Below are 23,288 nucleotides of genomic sequence, written 5' to 3' on the forward strand. Positions count from 1 at the left end.
CCAGCTTGGGAAGGAGCTGGCCAAAAAGCTTGCTGGACAGAAAGGCCCCTCTCTTCCACCACGGCCACAGTCGACAGGAAAGATTCAATCCTGCAGTCCATGTCAGGTGAGCCTCATTCACATCTCTTATACCCTTCGGCTTCAAAGAAGTAGAGGAAGACTGATACTAACGTCATGACTAATAAAAGTCTGCTGACGGCTCACCTGGTCTCTTGAGTGACGTGGTATCGGCACGAAATCATTCAACTACCAACCCTGTCGGAGACCCTCAACCAAAGACACCACCCGTCCCGCATGCAAAGCCAAAGCACTTAGCATCTTTCAACCCCAATATGAGGCAAACTGCTGTGTGATTTCCCAAAGATATGGATATTTAATTGAGAATATAGCTCGCTAGGATGGTATTAATCGGGGTTGTTTTGGGAAATGAGGAGCACTTGGATGGAATTATTTGATGGGCGCTCATTTGTGGACAATTAGGATATTTTTATGATTTTCGACGGCGTATGTCATGCTCTGCAAGCATTACATGTTCGTTTGTTTGCTTGCCTGCTGCCCCGCGCCCTGTTTGCTTCGTTTGCTTGCTTTGCTTCCTTTGCTTCCTTTGCTATTTATGCTTCCTGTTTCCATAGCTTCTTCCCTCTTCTTCCTTCTTCCTTCCTTAGCTTTATTATCTTCGTGTTCATGGAATTACCATCATCCATCATCCTCACAGCGTACAAGGCCGCTTTTCCTCCAATAAACACAATTTCAGCAGTCCTTGAGTAGGAACTTGAGAAACGCATAAAAGGAGAGACAGAGAGAGTTGAATCTATCCGTAAATCTTCAAACCAGGAATTTTTTGAATCGACGACCCAACAAATATTGGAGGCAATCTAGCTGCCGGTAAACTCTCGGGAGGTGTTGTCAACTGGTACGTACGATAGGTGCTTGATACTCAGAGCTACTCCGTATTTGCGTAGCTTGGATAAGAAAGCTGCAGGGTTTGAGTTTATCGGGTGAATCGTGGGCAGAAATTAGAGACCCCCTTTTTAGGGCACGGGCCGCCCGTGGTAGGGCGGCGCAGGGCGTGGCACTATCATGGCCCAATCAAAACTGGGTATGATTCGTTTGCCCGGGTGAGGGGGCGATCCCGATTCCGTACGGAGTAGCATGAGGCTCAATCTGAGAGATAAACCAGATGGGTATGATGGCTGAGCCTCTAGAAATTCTTGGAAATGTACCCTCGAGTTTGTAGGCTATATCGTTAATATATGTGCATTATAGATCAATCCTACGCGGATCACTGCGATTGAGGCTGAAACAAGTATTAGGACATACCGGGATTCCGTACAATGAAGACCAACACAAAAAGAGAGAATGGTGGAGTACGGAGTATGTGATTGAATTACTTCCAGGGCTCACTCTGCTCTCTGGCCGGTCTGCGATCCCCAAAACAGTTCCATTCAGTGCAGGGGCACGTCTAAGCCGGAGCACCCGTGGACCCTGAAAGCTGGGGGCTGGTTCTTGGGCGAAGTCCTCTATAATCCATGCAAAACCTTTGCGGAGTCTGTACTCTGTCTTAGCCTCCCGTATATTTTTGTCATGTCACAAATCACACAACGGACTTCACGTTTCAACCCCCCTTTCCGCCCTGAAAAACCAACCTGGAAGTCAAAGGGAAAAAGCTACTAACTAGTATCGGCGATGGTAGCGGACATATTGAAATTGCCTCCTTATAACTAAATGGGAACGGGTATCAACTAGCCCAGTAACTCTATATCAGGCAGCCTGACATCAGTATCCGCCACGCCAGGCTCCACTATCAACTCATACCTAGTCGTGACTTACCCAAACTCAAGCGCCAATGGAGACATTTGGGACCGGCAAGATTATTGAAAGCTCCACTCTGTATATAGCTATTCCGACTGTACGGAGTAAATAGCTTGTATGATTATGAGCCGGTACCGAACTATACTCCCCTGCCGTCCGGTTTCGAAGTTACCACACTACCACCTGCGACATGGGTCAGCAGCAAATGCTTCGTGGGCGAAGGGGACTGGGTGAAGACACCTGGAGCCTGTTTTTGTTATATGTGGCGCCAAACTGATATAGTGGAGGGGAGTTCGGACAATGTTGAACGGGTAACAGCATTTAGTGGCGATTATCGCCCGATCGCGAGTTGCTCAACTACGATCACGTTTTGAAGGAGTCTTGCGATTTATTAGCACTCAGATCTTGAACTCATGGGATTGCAATTTTGATGGGCTGAGATCTAGTTCGAGCCTGGAGAACTAGACATGATATAACCATACGGTGATAGAACTAATAGAATGTCACAAAGCCCAAGATTAGGTAGGCCTGAGGCCTGTCATCGAAATGCATCTATGCACATGCGATAAACTGCCCCAGTACATCAAATGAGATACCCTGACATAGTTACCTCGTAGGGTATTTTTAAACACAATTAACATCCAAGAGAGTATCATCGACCTAAAGGTACAATGTGTCAGCATCATATCATGAAATTTTGGTAGAAAGCGTTTACTGACATTGGTGCAAGTAAATTGGTCGTCGCCGTCAGGACTCGTGATGTCAATGTCACTGGCGTTAATATTGGAGCAAACCTATTCAAAGTTAGCTTGTAGGATTTGATTTGGACTTTGAAATACTTACGTCTGGGCTAGAGCAGACAATTGTCCCGACTTTAGGGTCATATTTGCCGGAGGTCACGCCCTTGAAGTTCTTGAAATAGACGTCCTCGATGGCGAGGTTGCTCTGTAAATTGGAACCTCGTTAGCTTTCTGCGAGCTTCGAATCCCATAGAATAACCAAAACCCAAGGGGAGCTCACAGGGTACTCGTTACAAAGGGTCAAGTTCTTCTGGCCGTAGCACTGAGTGACCTCAATGGCATAGTCAACGTTGTCAATGGTCATTCCATCGTAAGTGATATTTTTCACCAGGCCGGATCCACCGCCACCTTGGAGATCAGTGGACAGTGCGGAGGAGATACCCGGCCAGACCTTGATACGGGCGCCATCCTTCATGGTGGTGTTAGAAATACATTCGCATTTATAAGAGGAATGGAAAGAAAGCGTGCTGTGGATGAGACTTACCGATGCGTTGAACATCGAGACGTTGTACACCAGAACATTCTGCACGAGATCAACCTCACCAGGATATTGACCCAAAGAGCCCACTGAAATACCGTGGGAGCCATTGCAGTGCAGGTTCTGGACCAGGATGTCAGTCACGTTAGGCTTGAATGAAACACAATCTGCCAACAGTTAGCAAGGTAAAACTATAATTTTGCGTGCGGACGAAGCCAATTTACCATCGCCGTTGTTGATCACAGAGTTCTGGATGACAATGTTGGACGATCGATAGACATCCCTATCAAATGGTTAGTCTAGACGGCTCGGTCAATATTTCTTCCTGTTGTGTCTGTAACTTACCATCCATCGGTGTTCTTGGCCACATTAGAACTGCTGCTGAATCCAGTGATATCAATGCCATCGAAAAGAACATCAGACGAGTTGGCCACGAATTGATACCACTGAGGCGAGTACCGGAGGTTAAGAGGTCCGATAGTACCGCCGTTGAGTCCAATGATACCAACCAAGATGGGTCGCAAGATCAGAGCATCTTTCGCATATAGATCATACCAGACCTGTCCATTGCCATCAAGAGAGCCCTCGCCGTACACGTTGACATCTTCACCGCCAATCTGGAAGAACGTCGTTGCGTTCTGGTAAATCTGCTTGAATGCATTTGCCTGCCAATAATCCGTATCGTTTGAGAATTGGACATGGCCTTGGATTTCTGTTTAGGTACTGGTCAGTTCTGTATCCTTCGTTCTCGTGTGTTACCACTTACCCAAGTCCACATGCTTGAGGAAAGTCATGTCGAGTGCCTTTCCAATCGTGTATGTCTTGTCAGCATCGAAAATGACCTTTCCGCCATTGTTGCACTTCTTCAGTGCTGAAAGGACATTGGCTGAGTCGTCTTTGCCATGTCCGTGGTTGGCAACATGACAGGTGCGAGTTCTGGGATGGCTGGCAGGAAGAGGCTTGAATGGGTGGTTTGGATGGCATGCATCGGTCCGGGAGTAAGTATTTTTGGCTTCAACGGATGCACCGAGGGAGACCAGCAAGCCCAATGCTTGTGTGAGACTAGTCGTTATCTTCATAGTTGGATAATGTAAGCCCTAAAGTGGTCCACGGGTGTTGATCTCCAGGTTGGCAACTTTCTCAATCCAGGATCTTCTCTGGGGAGCTCCCCAAGACAGCTAATAAATAATTTCAGCGATGACAAACGAATTGTCTAGTGTTATTCCCCAGTTTGGCCGGGGTCGACGCTAAGCAGCGCCCCTGGCGGTCGTGCGGTGGGGTTAGTCCCATCTCATCCATCTTTGTCCGGGGAAACAGGCCAGCAACATGACGCCTGGTGGAGAACCCCGGACACAAGGATGGCTTGCGCTGTATTCTATCGCGTGGGTAACGGGGTGGTCGGGGATAGATTGACTCCATGTTGCGTAGGCATTCTCACCAGCCAAATCTCATAGGAGGAATATTCGGTAGCAATTCGCCGATTGGAAGGAAAATTCCGGGTAAATGCTGGGAGCAAATTTCCTTCCATCTCTGAGTAATCTTCGCAAATGAAACTGGCGATACGTGCATGGAGCTTCTATACCACAATGATTGAAAACCGGACATGCGCGAAGTATTGCGGGGGAAAAAAGCTACGTGCTTGGATCTCGAACGTTCCTAAACGAGAAACATGTCTCACGGGAGTAAAACCAATCGTCTTCAAATGCTTTATATGTACAACAACTGCCCAATCGGGACCGAAAATTGTGGCTGAACATGAACGACATTGGTGTCGTGCCAAGCATGCGCGCTTGGAGGCATACAACCTCCAAGCTTCGCAACAAGCTTTGGGTCGGCATCAACCAACAGCCTCTATAGACACCGGTATAAGTGTAACCGAGCGCACTTTTCTTCCACACCGTCACCGTGCGACAGGCCTCAGATTTAGGTGGACTTCTCGACCTTATCGGCAACCTTCTTGACGGCGCCCTCGGCCTCGCCGGCAACGGCCTTGACGGTGCCAACGGCCTCCTGCTCAACAGCCTGGGCGGTCTCGGTAGCAGAGCCATCTTGGCTGCGCTGCCACATGATAATACGGGTGACCTGGACAGCTCCGACGCATCCAAGGAAGAAGTTGACGGCGGCAAGCCTGTGAGAATGATTTGTTAGCGTGGTCCCAATTGTTTGCGCTTTGAGTCCACGTACAGAACGTTGCGGGGCTTGATGATCATGCACCAGCGAGTCCAGATGGCACCGGTACCCATGAGGGCGGCGTTCTGGGTGAGGGAGAGCTTCTCAGCGGGACGGGCGAAATCGGAGATACCGGCGATGACGAGGCACCACTGTAGATTTGTCAGTCAACATGACCCCAAATTGTATGCGATGAAGCTGGGAATTGGAAGGGTAATCGGGAAAGAAGAGGAGGGTCGTAAATGTCGTGGCTTGGACAGGAATATCAGATAGGAAATCAAATCATCGTACCTTCATGACGGGGGCCCTACAACCGGTAAGTTAGCATTGTTTCGAGTGCTGCAAGGAAAAGCAAGAACTGCAAAGCGTATGTTCTTACCAGAAGTGCACAGTCTTCACGCCGACAGGGCTGTTCCACATGCGCTGGAAGGTGCTCTGCTGCTCCGCAGCACCGGCTTCGGAGCTCGAGAAGCGGAAGCCCTGGGCACCCGGCCGGCGGAATGGCGCAGAGGCATTGCGGAACGCAAAGCGAGTGTTGTTCACAAAGCGGAATCCCACGCGAGAAGACATGGTTGTAGTTGAGATGGAGGTTCTGGGGGAGAGAGAGGAAGGATGGTCGTCCGGTGATCGGTGGAAGGGGCAGTTTTCCGTCGGAGAGCAGCGATAAGACGGATTGACCACCACCACCACAAGGAATATTAATATTCTAAGATATCTTGCGATAGTTTACAGCTACTGCTTACGATTGATATGACTTTTGCTCCGCAATATCAGCATCTTGGTCCATTGCGATGACGGCGATTGAAGTTGATGGCTGACCTAATCACAGGCTAAGCCGGATTCAGCCTAGCGGGCTCTGGCTCTGCGCAGCGAATCACCGCCGTTGTGAATAATGCACCGCATCGCAAGACCTCTCTCTATCCCACTGCTCCCGCGTCTCCCCTTGGCTCCCTCGAGACCTCTCTTATTCTTCACATCTGTCAGAACACACCATGTCTGGCAAGTACGTCTTCACTCAGGGCCTGAAGGAGCTCCGCTTCCTCTTCTGCCAATCCTCCGAGGCCAGCGCTGCCACAAGGTCTGTACCCTCAATTCCGGACAGCTCGTGCATTGTTTAATATCTCTCTCTTGCAGGTCTTTCCTCAACCGCGCCTACCCCACTATGAAGAAGCACAACCCCCAGACTCCCATCATGATGCGCGAGGCCGCGGGCACCCAGCCGCGGGTGTTCGCCCGATATGGTAGGATACGCAGCACCCATTCAATGGGCACCGGACACACAAGGCAAAAGGCTAACTCGATGTGCCATTATAGCATTTGGAAAGGAGAAGCAGGAGGCTCTGGCTGGTAAGCCTCCCGCGTCACCCCCCGCGCCACGGCTTTGTGGAACCAGAATACTAACATCAGTCTCCAGGTCTTACCGACACTCAGATCGAAGAGCGCATCACCCAATTGGTCAAGCAGTCATAAATTCATTCATATCCTACCGCACTATTTTATGTCCTCGCCCTCTCACCGTTTTACCCCCCATCTTCTGTACCTATAGATGAAATCCAACCTTACTCAAAACATTCCACATCTCAACCTTGGAACCCGATATATTGACTGATATTTCACACAACCTGATGCGTTTATAACGAGCTAGCATTACCCAGTTCACCGAATCGATACTGCGCCCAACTCATACTTCCCTCGGGATATGTCCAAGTCCTCTTCCCCAGATCTTCCCCAGCAGCTCCAGCTCCAATGTGAATAGGCAGCAAATGCTCGAAAGACGGATGTGCCTGGCGTGCATCTGGCCGCTTCAGCAAATCCGCCAATGCCTTTTGCCGCTCAGCCGGAGCCGTCGTCGCAGCCTCTTTAAGCGCTTCGTCGAAACTAACTGCGTACGGAAGTGCCGTCTTACTACCAAAGGTGAATCGCAAATCACGGAGATTATGCACCGCCATTCCGGAAACAATGATCAAGATATTTTCCTCTCGAAGACGAGCAACCGCTTGGCCCAGTCGGTAGTGCTGGTCTGGGTCTTCGGTGTTGAACAGTGAGACTTGCACGATCGGCACATTCAATGGGTTTGTCTCGGGCTCAAATGCTGTTTCGCGTCAGTATTCAATATCGCCCACGCATACGCTGAACATACCGCACTTGAAACTAGCCCAAACGCCATGGTCAAGTCCACGCTTCACGCCCTCTGCTGCGATCCCCGCGTCCTTGAGCGAGTCGAGCACTTTGTTTGCAACTTCCTTGCTGCCCACATTCGGGTACTTCTCTTTATAGTAGTGGCTTGGGAAGCCATAGAAACTAGAATTTGTCAGTCCACCGTCATCTTCAAGGAGCTACCGGGGTCAACATACTCATAGATCAAATCGGTCATCTCAGCAGTATTGACCTGGATCGTATCGCGACCAGCTTGCCAATGAGCCGAGAAAACAACCACAGCCCGAGGCTTGACCTTGGTCGTGATTTCACGGCCGATCTGGGCGAGTTTGCGGTAGGCCGGGTGCTCGACGTCGTACATGACGTTCGGCTGACAATGTTAGTGGATAGATGCTTTTTAATCAATTCCGATCCTAGACTTACGCCGCCGTGGCTGAGGAAATAGATTGGTGTCTTCATCTTGGATTGCAATTGACTTCGACTTGTGTTGTCAATTGCGGCAACGGAGGGCGCTGCGGCGACTGAGGCCCCAGGTCGCGTAGAGAAGAAACGTCGTAGTCCGAACAGATTGGCGGACTCACCCCAGAATAGAGCGATGGTAATAGCAACAATGAGAGCTAGGATGGAAAATGCGGCTGTTCGTTTGTTGGATGTATTGGTTTTGTCCGGTGCTTCGGGAGACATATACGGCGCGAAACAAGTAGGCAGAAATATCCAAGAAGGATAGAAGAATACGCTTGATGTGAGATAAATGCAAAATCAACCAGTGAAAAGACCGAAGACCGCTAGAAATAAGTCGAAATGATGCTGTACAAGCCGATCGCATAAGCCGGTCCGAACTTTGTAAGCGCGGAATGGCGCCGCTGTATATCCGCGCACGGATTTACGGATATCGGATGGCATCATATACATCAGTCTTGATTGTTCTATTAATGCTGCAAGCCTTGGCCCATGGTATCCGTTTCGGTCATGCAAAGTTCATAAAATCAGAAAACTCGAACACAAGTGTTCACAAAGATCCTTGAAAAAGGAAAAAGGAAAAAGGAAGAAGAAGAAGAAGAAGAAGAAGAAGAAAGAAAAAAAGACATAACAATCATGCAGCATGAGTAACAGAAGGCCCACATGTCAAGAAATGAGAGCGCATACAACGCCAGAAAGAGACCTGCAAGGTCTGCGGGAAGAATAATAGCGAGATAGGCCATCTACATGAGAACACAGTCTCCATCACTCTGCTTATTAACAGCAGAGCGAGAAAGACGAGTCTTCTCCATCCGGCTACCACCCTTTTTAAGCTCCTCAAGGCGCTCACGGGCCTTAGGGAATCCTTGCGCTGAACCAAACATTAGTCAAAGTCAAATACAATAAAAAGCAAAAGAAACCACTTACCAGCCGCACGCCAATACCAGCGCTTCGCATCCTCCAAATTAGCAGCAGAGCCAATTCCAACCTCGGTAAAGTACCCCATGGCATATTCAGCCTTTGCAAGACCAGAAGTCGCAGCCTTGCGAGCCCACAGATAAGCCTCTGTATCATTTTGCTGTAGAATACCCTCTGAACCAGTCAGATACCAACCGCTGAGCGCAAGCTCACTCTGGTGTTCGCCCTGCGCTGCAGCACGCGTGTACCAGATAATACTGGTGCGGTTGTCAATTGGACATCCCATAAGCCCGTATTCATAGGCATTACCCAGACGGAACTGAGAGAACTTGTAGTTTAGTTCGGCGGCCTGGTGGAAGAGCTGCGAGGCGTATTGTTCGTCTCGGACGATGATGTCGTTCCCGCTGGCGTTCTGGTACATCAGTGCCAGTTCGTGGAGGGCGTGAGGGTTCTCTTCGTCTGCGCGCTCGGCTGCGCGCTTCAGCCAGGAAACGCCTTCGCGTGGGTTGCGGGCTTGTCCGAGGAGTCCCTTGAGGTTGATCATGCCCATTTTGTACATTGCGGGTGTGTCACCCAGGGATGCAGCGCGCTTGTACCATTGGACGGCCTTGAAGGGGTCGCGTTTCGTGCCGCCGCCTTCTTCTTGTCCGATTTCGCAGCAGACTGCGACTCGGTAGGCGGATTGGGCGTGGCCTTGCTTGGCGGCGGAGTGGTAGAGTGAGAAGGCTTCTTTGGGGTCTACTTCGAGTCCCAACAGACCTTCTCCGTAGCAATCGGCTAGGTAGAATTGCGCTTCGGAGTACCCGCCCGTAACGAGTTTCTTCACAATCTTGAATGCATCCATTATGTACTTCTCTTTGGCCTTGGCTTTTGTCTTGGGGTCGAGACGACTGTTGTCACCCACCAGGACAGTGGAGGCCTCGGCCAGCTTTTTGGCGAGGATGAGGTGGGCCTGCTTGTCGGAGGGGTTGCCTCGCGCCTGTTGTTGCAGGCGCTGGAGCTCTTCGATTGTGACAGGCGCCTGCGCCGGTCCTCTGGGTACCATCATGGGCTGCGATGCCGGGGCCGGCGCAGGAGCAGGAGCAGTCTCTGGGGCACTGTATTGCCGTACAGGCGCCGGTTTCGCACCTTGGTCGAGACCCAGCCGGAAAGGAGCTGGGTGGTGTGGCAGAGCATCGGGATTTTGCTGAGCTTCGGGAACCTCGGGGTGCTCGTGATAACCTGGCTGGATGCCTCGGACAGGAGCAGGAGGACCTTGTGAGTAACCTGCATAGTCCTCATACCCATGTTGTCCGTATCCGTGATCAGCAGCATGGCCGGGAGCCTCTCCAGGAATATCAAATTGGAATCCTGCATTCTCGAACTGGTTCGGCGCTTCGGCTTGTCGGAGGTTTGGTTGAGACTGGGAGCGCATGAAGTCGTCACCTGTGGGTGAGTACGTATTATAATTGCCGGGGGAGGAATTCGGATGCGGAGCCGGCGTCTTTGCCTTGGGCGTCTCGAGTCCCATTTCATCAATGGCCGTGTGCTGGCCAGCATCAGGCATGGCGTCAAAATTAGGCATATCGGGTTCGTCGGGACCAGACTCGTAATAGCTGTCCAAAAAGTCCTTGGGGGCGTATGAGACGCGGTTGGCAGGTTCCGGGGGAATCATCAACGAGGCGGAGGGAATGATCAGGCCAGGGTCTATGTCGTTGGGGGCGCGTGAGTGCGGTGGTCGCATACTCCCGGCGGTATTTGGGCGCATTGGAGGATCCATCGGGCTCCCTGGATAATCTGATTCTTGATATGTCGATTGACCAGGATACGATGGACCTCCCATAGGCGCGCCGAGCGGCATGGTTGTACTTCGTGGGGGCGGACCCATAGGTCCACCCATGGGATCTCCGTAGTCGCGATCAGGGCGATCCGGACGACCTGAGCTTCCACCTCGCATCGGGCCCATGGGATAGCCTCCCCGGCCCCGTCCAGGTGGGGGACCGCGTAGAGGGGGCTGTCGCATCTCCGGTCGTCTTCCGTTGGAGGTATGAGGTCTCGGGGGACCCCGTCCGTTCATATCCACTGCCCTTCCATTCAAATCCATGGCCGACATGCTGCTCTCTAATCCTCGCGGTGGTGGTGGGCGACGATCCCTGGGATCTCTCGGTCCCCTACGGTCTCGTGGATCTCGTGGATCTCTGGGGTCCCGTGGAGGTCTCGGGCCTCTCGGGTCTCTCATGTCTCTCGGGTCCCGTCGAGCTCTGGGGTCTCTTGGATCTTGATTCGGGAAGGAAGGGAAGGGGTTGTCGAAGGTGCCCGGGCCCGGGGCGGGTCGTCCACCAGCTATACTTGTCAGACGAGACTTCCGAGTCGTAGTGATTTACTTACGGGTTCGTGGTCGCGACTGCGGCGGCATCCCTCCGGGAGGATAGCCATTCGGAGGGCGTCCATATCCCGGCCCTGGGCCTGGCGGTCCCGGTGGGCGCATTGCGCGCGGTTGTGACTGCGGGGCACCATAAGGCTGCGAACCTGAAGAGTTGGAGTGAACGCTGTACGCAGCGTCGTCGTAGGCTGGACCGGCAGGGTAGTCGTGACTACTCCTCCCTCCATCACTATGTCCGTAGGAACCATCTTGCGAATATCCCCCCGGTGAGACCACGGATGGCGAAGGAGCCGTATTGTATTGTCGCAGCGGTGGCGGTCTCTGCGCGGCAGACTGAGGGTATGACATGGCGCGAGGGAAAATGGGCGCACTCTTCCAAGTGCCACGATTTGGGTGGTTGCGATTGTTTAAACCTTTGGTCGCATGCAAGGAGGGGCTGATGAGTTAGCGCATTGCCCCCCTAATCTCGTCCTGGTCACTCACCCTCAAAGACCACGTGAAGTCAAGAATGCCAAAGGACAGTACTCCGTACTCGTCCAATCTGTACAAAGCGAGAAGAGCGAGAGAGAAGCAGGTGACCTTTAAATTAAAAACCCGTCGACTCCACTGAGTTATTTCGTTCGGACGCTAACTCCTTTGGGTAACTCTTTACTTTGGAGTCTCTGGATCTCTTTGAGGTCATAGATCTTCTATTCTGATATTTCCATGGATCTGGGATCTATCGCTAATATTTGACAGTTATTAACTATGTACTCCGTATGACTTTATTTTGTTTACTCGGTGGTCTCAGCACACAACGTATGTGTATAACCCGGTGCCTGACGATCAGGGGTGTACAAGTAGCCGCCGAAGGACCCCTGCCATCTTGGGACCACAACCGTTGACGAGGGAGTTGTGCCTTGGCACAGCAGAGCGAACCAGTAGACAGCTGCCTAGGGGCAAATGGGGCATCTGAAACCAAATGACACCCTACCGGAGACAGCCCTAATCTTCGAAGGACCCGAAAGACTGTGAGGAAATATGCGGGAACTAGAAATTATCGCCAGGGTCAATCGGCATTGTCCGGGCATTGCACATTGCACAAATTGCGGACTCCACGTATGTCTCGGGATCAGGGACGGACTAAAAAAGAAAGAAACGTCACCGTTCGTGTGGGCTCAAGGCTAAAGAGACTTAAAAAAAGAAAGAAAAAAGAAAAGTGTGGGGAGAAACACAAAGGTGAGACATGCCCGATTCGGTCAAGTGTTACTGCGCCACACCTGAGCCACTGAGCCTGAGCCACTCTTCGGCAACAAATGAGAGCCGCGATGATGTTGATGATCTCTCACTCCGAACCATTTTCACTACATCATGTCTCGCGTCGGATTATGGGCCAAGGTCGTGGCCGGGTAAGTGATGCCCCTCGATCCGAGTATTCCGTGTGTTCCGTGTGCTCATTCTCGATTCTCGATACCAGTGGCCTGCTCATGGTCGTCGGAGGTCCCGCCTTCGTTGAATGGATCCGCCCTACCGATGAAGAACTCCGCAAGCGATACAACCCGGACTTAAGGCAGCGTGCCGAGGCGCAAGGTGATCGTCGCGCACAGGAATTCGACGATTATGTCAACAAGTTGAAGGAGTGGTCCAAGTCGGATAAGTCCAGTATGTCGAGGTCTCCTATTACGCCGGCATAGTGCTCGAAGCGCGACCCGGGTGGCGAGCGGTGATAGTGACAGTGACTAACGCGAAGATCTTTTTTTCAGTCTGGTACGCCGCGCAGGAAGAGCGAGACAGGAAGCAAGCTGCGATTGATGCGCAGCGCGCCCAGAGCAAGGAACAGACGAAGACACAACGGGAGGAAATGCGCAAGGAAATGCTGGGTGAAAAATGATTGCCAGTCAGCGATGTGTGATTCTATCATTGTCAGGCAGTCAGCTGGTGTCGAGAAAGACAGACGATGGTCTACTACCCACCTCGAATATCCTTTGCGTCCCCCGCCGTTGAACACTGCTTCCACAACTTGACCATGTTCAGACTGGAGCCCCTCCCGTGTGCAACACTGAACAATCCCCTCCGTGTCATGATTTCTACTATGTGTACGATACGCTTGCGACTCTTCTCTCTCACATCTACCTCGAACCCGAGGTACCAATGTACAATAACGGACCCTTGGGTCTTTGATATAATTAAAAGCGAATATCAATTTACATCGGCGCTCAAAATACAACAAGATCAACCTGCTTTGATTACTCTAGGACGCAAAGCTGGACAGCTTCTAATCCGCGCATCAAAAGATTGATGTTTGCACTTGATGCCCCATTCACAAGCACCCGAGGCTGAACATTCAACAATCACTCCAAGTTCCTCTCATCACCAGCCGCCTTCAAAGCCATCTGCACCATCTCCTCCGGAAGAGAGATCCAAATACTATGGTGAGTATCAAACTCCACAATATCCAGCACCACACCTTCCGCCTTGACCCTTTCAAGCAGGAGAGTCTGATACGGCGGCACAAGAGCGCAATCCCGACTCGTCCGCACATAGGTAGCAGGCACAGTCTTCCAGACATCCCCCCTCGTCACAGCAGTCAAAGGACCCGGAGGGCTGCACACCATGGACTCACATGCCTTTCGAACAACACTCTCTTCTTCCAGACCACTGAAGAGCGCCATGCTCGGATCTCGCAGAACAGAGGTTCCATCTTCTGCAATATCCACCATCTGCTTCCAACCATCCTGCATACCTGTTTCCTCGACGATGGTCCAGGGTGACTCGCCCGGTATCAAGATATAGGCGCAGATATAGAGTAGGTGGATGATACCACCGGGTAAGTTTGCTTTTCGACGTGTTGCTAGGTCGAGACCTTGCGCGGCCTCTGTGCCTACTATTCCGCCGTAGGAGTGCATGATCAGCAGGACGCGCTCGTCTCGCTCGACGCAGGATGTTATCACGCAGCGGACGTGGGCGGCGTCTTCTGGTAGGGAGGCATTGGGTGGTCGGTGGCCATTGGAGGTTGGGAGTAAGGGACAGTGCACGGTGAATCCCTTTGCTTGGAGGTCGTTGACGTAGGTCTGGTAGTTTGCGGGTGTGTGCCAGGCTCCATGGACTAGGACGATGGTTGGAAGGGTGGATGTCATGATGGTTTCTTTGGGGTTGGGGTGTGAATTTAGAGTCCAGGAGATATATATCTTGGTTCCTGCCCAGGTAGGATCTTGAAGGCTCTCAATGGCTTGTTGGATATTTTGAGTGCAATTCTCAGCGATATATATCTATGGGATAGGTATGGGTCAATATTTAAGTATCTACCGAAACTAACCTTGGAAGCTGTCTACTAGCCCGGCGTATATATGAGGGGCCAATATTCCGCGAAGTTGCGCGCTAAAGTCCTAGGGCCAATATAATTGGAGAAAGGACCCTGGGAGGATCACGATCGGCACTTTCAGATCTAAAGGCGTCCAGCGCTAAAGGTGTATGATTGAAATCTGACGTAAGTAGTCAACAATATATCTTAGCTGAACTGAGATCCATGGATAAACCTTGGAAGTATCCGAATATTCCAAGGGTACAATCATGAAAACACAACCATAAACGCAGCAGCACCAACGGGCATCAAGACAGCCAACGCAGCAACAATACCTGCGCCAGCCTTATCCCCCGCTGTGATCGCCCGAGTTCGAATATCCCCGTCTACCGCTTCTTTCTGTCCGCCATCGTCAGACTTTGAATTCCCTTGACTCGTACCACCCGTTTTCCCCGTCACGGGCGCCTTGACAGTATATACCAAATTCGCTTTGAATATCTCCATCGCAGCCATCTGTTCCCCGATCCCAGTACTGCTCTTGTAGTCGGTGCCGTCAGTCCAGACCAGCCCGCAGGCATTATCGGGTCCATTGCACTGCTCCGCGGCGGCGATTGAGGAAATCTGGATCTTGGGCTCTAATGCCTCTTGCGTGAAAGGGGCGAGAGGGATCGTCGCGGCCATGAAACGCGCTAGATAGGCTTTGAAGGATCGAGAGTTGAGGTCACATTTGCTGGATTCGCATGACTGGATCATGATGTTTTGATTGTTTGGGAAGAATGTGTCGAGCCCGCTGATTAGGCCTTCTATTCGCTCTTTCCATACCTCAGATCCTTTGGTCTGTTTTGATAAGTTTTGGAGTCGCGGTGCTGGATGCAGAGTGGATACTTACTATGTTGTACATGTTCGCTGCACCGTGGAGATACACCGCAGGGAGATATGCGTGCTGTGAATGATTGATAACAGTGCAATTGTCCCCGCTGTCAGCTCCATCAAGGACATGCCACTTGTCGTTGATGAAGCCCGTGGAATTCGTCCAGTCCCAGACCTTTTCCGCCCAATCTGTAAACGTGTCGTTCCCTGTATACCTTGCCAACCGCGACGCAACGTTGAAAAACCCTCCATTGGAGATGGTATTCTTATAAGAATATCCACCATTATACTCGAAAACCTGCCAGTGCAGACCACCACCACAGGTCGACGTATCCCAGCGGGTAGCCTGTGAATTGAACACATTCTCCGCTAGAGCTAGCCACTGGGGTTGGTCATCCGGTGGATCAGGATACCCTAGCTCGGCGGCCGCCATTGCTGCAAAGCCCCAGAAGATCTGATCGTCGTTACCGAGAGACAAGGTCTGATTCTGTGGCATGAAGTTGTTATCGTCGCCTACTTGGTGGAGCAATGCTTGCGTGGTCATTTTGTTCCAATGATCGTCTCCGGTATAGTACCAGTATTCGATCATTGCGCCGAACATGGCACCAGCTTCCCACCAGTAGTATGGGTCTGGGATATTTCCTGGTACGTCGCCGGGCTGGTCGCCTGTGTAGTATTTCATCATACCGGCAGCGGCGACCTTGGCCGCGGCCTTGATGGAATCTGGGGTTAATTTAGTGAATACGTCCATGTGTCACGCGACTCGATTCGACACACCGTCATTTTCTAAGTCGAGGTCGATAGACGCCTGTGTGACTTTTGGCCCCAACGTGGAGAGGAGGAAGACTAGAACACCATATGATTGTCCTAGATATCTCATAGTGGAAACCGGACGAAGGAAGAACACATCTAAGGAAGGAATAAAATCATATATGAATTCTCAAAACGCTATGTGGCTTTAGAACTTGTTTTTATTTGCCATGGGCTGAGCTGTACAGATCAACAGCCAAGCATGGGGCCGCGGGGGGGATCGCGAGTCGCGAATGGTGCTTTTACGCAGGGGGCCGTTACCGGGATATAAAATATGGGGTGCCCAAGAGGATATAAACCCGTGGAGATGGAGCGAGAATCAGCCTCACACCTGGGGCCGGTCGGTCCGGGGCAAGGGCCGCGGAGGACTAGCATGTCCATAGGATATACAGCTGGGTGCAGTTTCATCGACGGCAATACATAAACGACCAATACGCTCCGGCAAATATTTCTCAGGCCGTAGACTAGAGTGGAATGGAGGAAGAAGATTCGGCAGCTATTGCAAAGGCCACTGAAAAGCCCGAAAGATACATTCAGGAAAAAGGTGTGCACTGTTTTGAGCGGTGACTGACTCGCATAAAGATCGTCGAAGGATGAACCGTAGGATCCATAGCTGGGTTTAAGAGCTTGGCGAGCATCACTCTTGGGTACTTCTCAGCTTGATTGAAAGATTAGTAGCTTTGACAGCTTGTTTTGTATCTGATCATCCTTGATTTACTGAAACAATATATTATGTGGGCTGGTGCGTATATCAAGCAAAGATATCAAGCAGAGATGCGTATAAAGAGACGAGCGATTCCATTGGAAGTGGGATGTCATTTTATACATACGGTCGTATGCAGATGGGTTGATTTTGTCGCTGGGGCCGCCAAGATCAGCTTCCGGGTCATCCTGCTGGGCATGAGCCCTGCTATGCAACGCATAGGGGCTGAGTCCCCTAGAGTTAAATTAGTGTGCGATTCCAGGACAGTCGAGGAGTTGAGTGAATATCAAGGAAGTTGGGTGATTCATTCCAAGGTTGGTGATATGGAGTCGAGACTTGATGCTCTTGTCGAAGGCTGCTCGTGCATGAACACCGGACTCCATTGTGGAGGTCTCATGCCGACTCCCGAGGGTGGCTCTGAATGAGCTCATAGAGCTGTCGGAGGCCCAATGACAGAACGATCCATCTTGCACTCCGTACTCCGTACTCCGTATAAAGTGCAGTAACTACGGAGTCAACAAGCCGAAAGAGCAAAAAGGGCAAAGGGAATGACATAATCGGAGGATATTACCTCATCGGCTAAAAATAGCACCCGTTTCTGAAGCAACACGCTTCTGCCGGGCACTTCACAGGCAGCCAAATATCACTTGTGCCCATGCCGAAATACGAAGTACCACTTTCTACTTCTACACTTTCTGGGAACTTTGAGGAAGTGTGTGCCAATTGAAGTCTTTCCGGTGGCTTGTTTTCAGTAGAGTAAATTAATGTCCATCTCCGCTGCTCGGCTCGAGAGCAGCACTCTGCAAGACCAGCCTCTAGATGATATTGCACTGAACAAGACTTGACTTTATATTTACAATCAAACAGCCCAATCTATCATTAGCTATTAACCAAAGAGGGCCCAATAGTTCCAAAGCCGGTAGCCTACGCTTTGTGAGACAACGCCACAACACGTGACTCTCTCCCAAGCCGCCTCAGCGGCAACTCAACTTGTCAGCGTCAAGACAACAACCGTTAATCTCGTACTCTCCATCTGACCCTCGCCGTCGCGCTACATTTCCACACCATCAACTCGTGGTCTCCCTTGCTCTACCAACTTCTTTTGCGTCGAGTTTCATCCTCCAGATCCCCGTCTTTCCCGCGCCCCGAGTTCAAAACAGAGCAACCCCTACGGCTCCGCAAAGGTCAACTCGACAACCCCGACATCCCGCAAACCCGCATCTGAGAATTCCTCAGATCACCCTACCTCTTTCATAATGGTTCAGAACGAAGCACCCTACGACCCCTATATCCCTTCCGGTTCCAACGGAGCCCAGGGCAATGGACAGAATGGCAACCAGCGCACCGCCGCATTGCAAGCAGTGAGTTGCACCCCCGATCCCTTGATCCCTAGCGATATCCTCTCCATCAAACAATCGCATTCACCTGGCCTGGTCCCTGCCTGGTGACTGCAGTTCTTGGTGGAAAATGCGATGGCTGGGCCTCAGGTTCCGAATCCGGTCTAACCCCGTTTCTCCCAGCAAATCGATGACACCGTCGGTGTGATGCGCGAAAACATCAACAAGGTCTCGCAACGTGGTGAGAACCTCGATTCCTTGCAGGACAAGACCGACAACCTGGCCGTCTCGGCCCAGGGCTTCCGCCGCGGCGCCAATCGCGTGCGCAAAGATATGTGGTGGAAGGACATGAAGATGCGCGTGTGTCTGGTCATTTGCGTCATTGTTCTTCTGGTGGTCATTATTGTGCCCTCTGGTAAGCTTGCCCTCGCTGACTTCGTTCTGACTGTCTACTTTCTCCCCGGGCATTCAATGCTGACTCCATCCCCAGTGATTGCCACCAAGCACTAGTGGCTCTCTGGCTGACCTGCGACTTGCGACTTACGACTTCTCTTTCGACATGGAATCTTGAATTTTACTGGGTTTACTGTAGGGCCGTGGGGCCTCCTTTCCGTTCCCAGCCGTTAATACCTCCTGCTGTTTTTTTTTCTGGGCGTGTTTTCAATGACCAAATCTTGACTTTTTCTTCCCACGAAACGAGATCCGAATTTGGGTGTATGCGACTCACAAGTGAAGATGTAAATGATACTTGATGCCGTGTTTCAGTATTCTTAGTTTTCTGCGATTCGGGTTTGTTCAATGAATCTCAGCGTGTTTGCATGGAATGAGTACGGAGTACCCCGTAGATCTACACTGTACCCTGCAAAATCGACATATCATATGCATAAGTTCTGGGGGAGTCTGGAGTAATCCAGTACGGAGTAAGGAGTAGATAGAGAGTCCTGAGTACTCCGTAGAGATTTGACCAGTCGCGGCCAAATAAGCTACTAAGCGCTACTCGCGACGTCTCCGATATTTCCCACGTGGCTCCCGAGGTCATGGCCGATGGCCTAATCCTCAGATGCTCCAATTCGCCAATGACAATCTCCTGCAAGGCACCCGCTATGTCCGAGCCGACTATGTCTACCTGTCTCCTCCATTCCCTCTCGTAACAGTGGACCCTGTCGATTTCAGGAAAAAAGGTCCGGACCCGGGAATCCATCCACCGAGACCGGCCGAGGGGAACGAAAAAAATCAGATAATGTTGCAAGCTCTTGGCGAGAGACCCGTGTGTCCACCAGGTTTCTCCCACAGGCCATTGAGAAGAATTCTGGTGAGTGTCCCGTCGGAAAGAAGCGCGGACAGGGCGAGACTAGATCCAGACAGGGTGGAGGGAAGTGGATAGCGGTGTCCGGAGGCAACGAGTGAGAGGCAGGGACAGGATCAGATAACCCGGACTAGACCAGAGTGGGATGACGTTTCATGATTGCAGAAGTGGGCTCGGAGGTAAAAAAGAGGTAAAAGCAGGAGAGAGCAGAAATACGAGTTCTTTGGGTCCGCCGAAAAAGGGAGCAGATTCTGTGAGTGACTTTTCTTTACGTGCCGGCTACAGCGTTAACTCAGGTATCTTATAAATATCAACAAAAAAGCAAAAAACAGATGATTGGAAATAGAAAAAGGCTCATAAGGTATGTAAAAAGAAAAGAACAAAGTACAATCGATCATAGGAAGAGAGGTAGTCATAAGAAACAAAAGTCGCACGTAAAAAAAGAAGCCGATAAATCGCTCGCTAGAAAGAGTCTCCACCGCCTTCTCCCCGTCATTGGGTCTCCGAGGCCCCGACGATCGTAGAAATTCTCTCTTGACTCACCACTTCCACCTTCTTATATCTTTTGCTCTTTCAATCCTTAGGGATTCCACTTGTGTGACCGTGGAGGTTGCCGCATGCGCGTTGCCACAATGATGTCCCTTCGCTCCGCTGTGCGGAGAGCTTCGTGCAAGCCCCTCCGTACCCTCTCCGCACCGACTGCTTCTCCTCTGCGAGTCTCGGCTGGCAAGGCCACCTCCCTCCGCCAGACTCGCAGCTACTCTCGCGCCACCGATCCTCACCTCACCTCCACTCGCAGCACCGTCGTGCAGCTGCTGAGCAACATTGGGTCGAAGCGCGAGGTTCAGCAGTACCTCTCCCACTTTACCTCCGTCTCCTCCCAGCAATTCGCCGTGATCAAGGTCGGTGGTGCCATTATCACCGAGCACCTGGAGACCCTCTCCTCCGCGCTCGCTTTCCTCAACCATGTCGGTCTTTACCCCATCGTCGTTCACGGTGCGGGCCCCCAGCTCAACCGTATGCTGGAGGCGGCTGGCGTCGAGCCCCAATTCGAGGATGGAATCCGTGTGACTGATGGCAAGACCTTGGCTCTCGCCCGTAAGTTGTTCCTGGAGGAGAACATGAAGTTGGTGGAGGAGCTCGAGCGCATCGGTATTCGTGCGCGCCCCATCACCGCGGGTGTCTTCTCGGCAGACTACTTGGACAAGCCCAAGTACAACCTGGTTGGTAAGATTAACGGTGTGGACAAGGCCCCCATTGAGTCTGCCATCGCCGCTGGCTGTCTCCCCATTCTGACTTCCATGGCCGAGACCTGCGATGGTCAGGTCCTCAACGTCAATGCGGACGTGGCGGCCGGTGAGCTTGCGCGCTCCCTGCAGCCCCTCAAGATCGTCTACCTCGCTGAGAAGGGTGGTCTCTTCAACGGTGATACCGGTGAGAAGATCTCCGCTATCAACCTTGATGAGGAGTACGACCACCTCATGAACCAGTGGTGGGTGCGCCACGGTACTCGTTTGAAGATCAAGGAGATGAAGGACCTCCTGAGCGACCTGCCTCGCTCCTCCAGCGTGGCCATCATCCACCCTGCTGATCTTCAGAAGGAGTTGTTCACTGACTCCGGTGCTGGTACCCTGATCCGCCGTGGCAACAAGATCCACGTCAAGACCTCTCTCTCCGAGTTCGAGGATATGGACGCCCTGAAGGAGGTCCTCATCCGTGACCGTGAGGGTCTTGATGCTCGTGCCGTCGTCGACCGTTACGTCGAGGGCATGAAGGAGAAGGACTTCAAGATCTTCTACGATGAGCCCATGGAGGCTCTCGGAGTTGTCCTTCCCCCCAGCCCGGCTCCCAGATGGCTCACCTGGCCACTTTCACCATCACTAAGTCTGGATGGTTGACCAACGTTGCCGATAACGTCTTCGCCAGCATCAAGAAGGACTTCCCCAAGCTCGCATGGACCGTCAAGGAGGACGACGAGAACCTGACCTGGTTCTTCGACAAGGCCGACGGCAGTCTGAGCCGTGACGGCCAGGTCCTCTTCTGGTACGGCGCTGAGAACGGCGAGGAGGTGAAGCAGCTGGTCCAGGAATTCAACCAGCACGGTCGCCAGATGTTCGGCGACATCAACCTCGAGGCCCGTCTCCACCGTGCTGCCGAGGCCGCTGCCAACATTGGCAAGGGCTTCGGTGCCAGCGGCGCCTCTGCTGAGCAGAAGCGCGGCTTCTCCACCGTCACCAACGCCCTGCGCATGAACCGCACCACCCGCCCCGCTGTTGCGGTCAACGCGTTCCGTTCTTACTCCACCACCAACCCTAACCCTCCTCTCGGAGAGAAGAACAACTCCAACACCCAGCCCGCCAAGGTTGCCCTCATCGGTGCCCGTGGCTACACTGGCCAGGCTCTGATCAACCTGCTCAACGCCCACCCCAACATGGATCTCCGCCACGTCTCCTCCCGCGAGTTGGCCGGCAAGAAGCTCCAGGGCTACGAGAAGCGCGAGATCATCTACGAGAACCTCAGCCCGGAAGATGTCCGGAAGATGTCCGCCAACGGCGACATTGACTGCTGGGTGATGGCCCTGCCCAACGGCATCTGCAAGCCCTTCGTCGATGCCGTCGACGAGGGTGCCAAGGAGGGCAACGTCATTGTTGACCTCAGCGCCGACTACCGCTTCGACCCCAAGTGGACCTACGGTCTCCCCGAGCTGGTTGAGCGCTCCAAGATCGCCCGTGCCACCCGTATCGCCAACCCTGGATGCTACGCCACCGCTGCCCAGCTTGGAATTGCTCCCCTCGTTCCCTTCCTCGGCGGCCAGCCCACCTCTTTCGGTGTCTCTGGATACTCTGGTGCTGGCACCAAGCCTAGCCCCAAGAACGACGTGCAGTTCCTGACCAACAACCTCATCCCCTACAGTCTGACTGATCACATTCACGAGCGCGAGATCAGCGCTCAGTTGGGTACTCCTATTGCCTTTATCCCCCACGTCGCTGTTTGGTTCCAGGGTATCTCCGTAAGTGTTTGAAACAAGACCTGCTCTTCTCTGTCCCCCTACTAACACTTTGCAGCACTCCATCAGCATTCCCCTGAAGCAGAAGATGACTTCTCGCGACATCCGTAACCTCTACCAGGATCGTTACGCTGGCGAGAAGCTTGTCAAGATCGTCGGCGAGGCCCCTCTCGTCAAGGACATTGCCGGCCGCCACGGTGTCGAGATCGGTGGCTTCGCTGTCCACTCTAGCGGCGAGCGCGTTGTTGTTTGCGCCACCATCGACAACCTGCTCAAGGGTGCCGCCACCCAATGCCTGCGTAAGTATTCCACTACTACATCTCGATTCGTTCATGAACCAGACTAACCTTCATATAGAAAACATGAACTTGGCTCTGGGCTACTCCGAATACGAGGGTATTCCCCTCGACTAAATGTTCACGTCAGCTTGTTTGTGTCTGCTGCATGTATTTTGTCCCATACCCCGCGTGCACAGTATACATCGCTTGGGTTAGAGATTTCTGGTGATTATGCTGTCCGGGTCTTCCATAGTCGATTTCGTTTATATGTTTCAAAAGAGTTCGATTTTCTTTGGTTCTTGATTCAAATTCCCTTAGACTTGGTGGCGATCACAGTGGTCCAGGTCCAAAAGTAGGTATGCGATGAATTGTTCGCAATTCTACATGAAGATGATGAATTAAGATGTTCAAGATCATGGTGCTTGCTACAGTTCCCAAGTCAAACTTGGAACATGGCGCTGAAGTGTGTAGTTCCATCACTTCCTATTGCCTTGAGAGTGTCCCCGTTGTCGACATCCAACCCTCCACACTTCTCCATCCTT

The 23,288-nt window shown here is 52.0% G+C and overlaps 10 protein-coding genes across 10 annotated transcripts; 4 read left to right on the forward strand and 6 right to left on the reverse strand.

The window, feature by feature from the left end:
• Window positions 1-2,436: 2,436 nt before the first annotated feature.
• On the reverse strand, window positions 2,437-4,169 carry N7506_005193 (putative extracellular exo-polygalacturonase; the record flags this gene model as incomplete). The annotated part of the gene is made up of 8 exons (XM_056954487.1): window positions 2,437-2,472; window positions 2,532-2,606; window positions 2,656-2,757; window positions 2,833-3,021; window positions 3,097-3,257; window positions 3,315-3,373; window positions 3,436-3,802; window positions 3,857-4,169. 8 exons carry the CDS (start codon window positions 4,167-4,169, stop codon window positions 2,437-2,439), a joined length of 1,302 nt encoding a protein of 433 aa, XP_056813376.1.
• An 844-nt stretch (window positions 4,170-5,013) lies between these two features.
• Window positions 5,014-5,829, reverse strand: N7506_005194 (mitochondrial pyruvate carrier family protein; the record flags this gene model as incomplete). The annotated part of the gene is made up of 4 exons (XM_056954488.1): window positions 5,014-5,218; window positions 5,275-5,411; window positions 5,551-5,566; window positions 5,639-5,829. 4 exons carry the CDS (start codon window positions 5,827-5,829, stop codon window positions 5,014-5,016), a joined length of 549 nt encoding a protein of 182 aa, XP_056813377.1.
• A 422-nt stretch (window positions 5,830-6,251) lies between these two features.
• On the forward strand, window positions 6,252-6,729 carry N7506_005195 (L51/S25/CI-B8 domain-containing protein; the record flags this gene model as incomplete). Its single annotated transcript, XM_056954489.1, has 4 exons — window positions 6,252-6,337; window positions 6,394-6,500; window positions 6,574-6,606; window positions 6,674-6,729. The coding sequence occupies 4 exons, from the start codon at window positions 6,252-6,254 to the stop codon at window positions 6,727-6,729; spliced, it is 282 nt and encodes a 93-aa protein (XP_056813378.1).
• A 161-nt stretch (window positions 6,730-6,890) lies between these two features.
• On the reverse strand, window positions 6,891-8,100 carry N7506_005196 (DODA-type extradiol aromatic ring-opening family dioxygenase; the record flags this gene model as incomplete). The annotated part of the gene is made up of 4 exons (XM_056954490.1): window positions 6,891-7,351; window positions 7,400-7,560; window positions 7,614-7,786; window positions 7,840-8,100. 4 exons carry the CDS (start codon window positions 8,098-8,100, stop codon window positions 6,891-6,893), a joined length of 1,056 nt encoding a protein of 351 aa, XP_056813379.1.
• A 518-nt stretch (window positions 8,101-8,618) lies between these two features.
• Window positions 8,619-11,503, reverse strand: N7506_005197 (uncharacterized protein; the record flags this gene model as incomplete). The annotated part of the gene is made up of 3 exons (XM_056954491.1): window positions 8,619-8,746; window positions 8,803-11,115; window positions 11,161-11,503. 3 exons carry the CDS (start codon window positions 11,501-11,503, stop codon window positions 8,619-8,621), a joined length of 2,784 nt encoding a protein of 927 aa, XP_056813380.1.
• Window positions 11,504-12,505: 1,002 nt separating this feature from the next.
• On the forward strand, window positions 12,506-13,025 carry N7506_005198 (uncharacterized protein; the record flags this gene model as incomplete). Its single annotated transcript, XM_056954492.1, has 3 exons — window positions 12,506-12,543; window positions 12,612-12,796; window positions 12,898-13,025. 3 exons carry the CDS (start codon window positions 12,506-12,508, stop codon window positions 13,023-13,025), a joined length of 351 nt encoding a protein of 116 aa, XP_056813381.1.
• A 460-nt stretch (window positions 13,026-13,485) lies between these two features.
• Window positions 13,486-14,271, reverse strand: N7506_005199 (alpha/beta hydrolase; the record flags this gene model as incomplete). Its single annotated transcript, XM_056954493.1, has 1 exon — window positions 13,486-14,271. The coding sequence occupies one exon, from the start codon at window positions 14,269-14,271 to the stop codon at window positions 13,486-13,488; it is 786 nt and encodes a 261-aa protein (XP_056813382.1).
• Window positions 14,272-14,702: 431 nt separating this feature from the next.
• On the reverse strand, window positions 14,703-16,185 carry N7506_005200 (glycoside hydrolase family 76 protein; the record flags this gene model as incomplete). Its single annotated transcript, XM_056954494.1, has 3 exons — window positions 14,703-15,272; window positions 15,325-16,028; window positions 16,083-16,185. 3 exons carry the CDS (start codon window positions 16,183-16,185, stop codon window positions 14,703-14,705), a joined length of 1,377 nt encoding a protein of 458 aa, XP_056813383.1.
• Window positions 16,186-18,074: 1,889 nt separating this feature from the next.
• Window positions 18,075-18,665, forward strand: N7506_005201 (SNAP receptor SNC2; the record flags this gene model as incomplete). The annotated part of the gene is made up of 2 exons (XM_056954495.1): window positions 18,075-18,179; window positions 18,339-18,665. 2 exons carry the CDS (start codon window positions 18,075-18,077, stop codon window positions 18,663-18,665), a joined length of 432 nt encoding a protein of 143 aa, XP_056813384.1.
• Window positions 18,666-20,093: 1,428 nt separating this feature from the next.
• Window positions 20,094-22,881, forward strand: argEF (bifunctional acetylglutamate kinase/N-acetyl-gamma-glutamyl-phosphate reductase; the record flags this gene model as incomplete). Its single annotated transcript, XM_056954496.1, is given in 4 exon segments — window positions 20,094-21,287; window positions 21,302-22,471; window positions 22,527-22,767; window positions 22,826-22,881. The coding sequence occupies 4 exon segments, from the start codon at window positions 20,094-20,096 to the stop codon at window positions 22,879-22,881; spliced, it is 2,661 nt and encodes an 886-aa protein (XP_056813385.1).
• Between the last annotated feature and the right edge of the window lie 407 nt (window positions 22,882-23,288).

Source organism: Penicillium brevicompactum (assembly GCF_028827555.1).
Source record: "Penicillium brevicompactum strain IBT 35665 chromosome Unknown utg000003l_segment0_segment0, whole genome shotgun sequence".
Lineage (NCBI taxonomy): Eukaryota > Fungi > Ascomycota > Eurotiomycetes > Eurotiales > Aspergillaceae > Penicillium > Penicillium brevicompactum.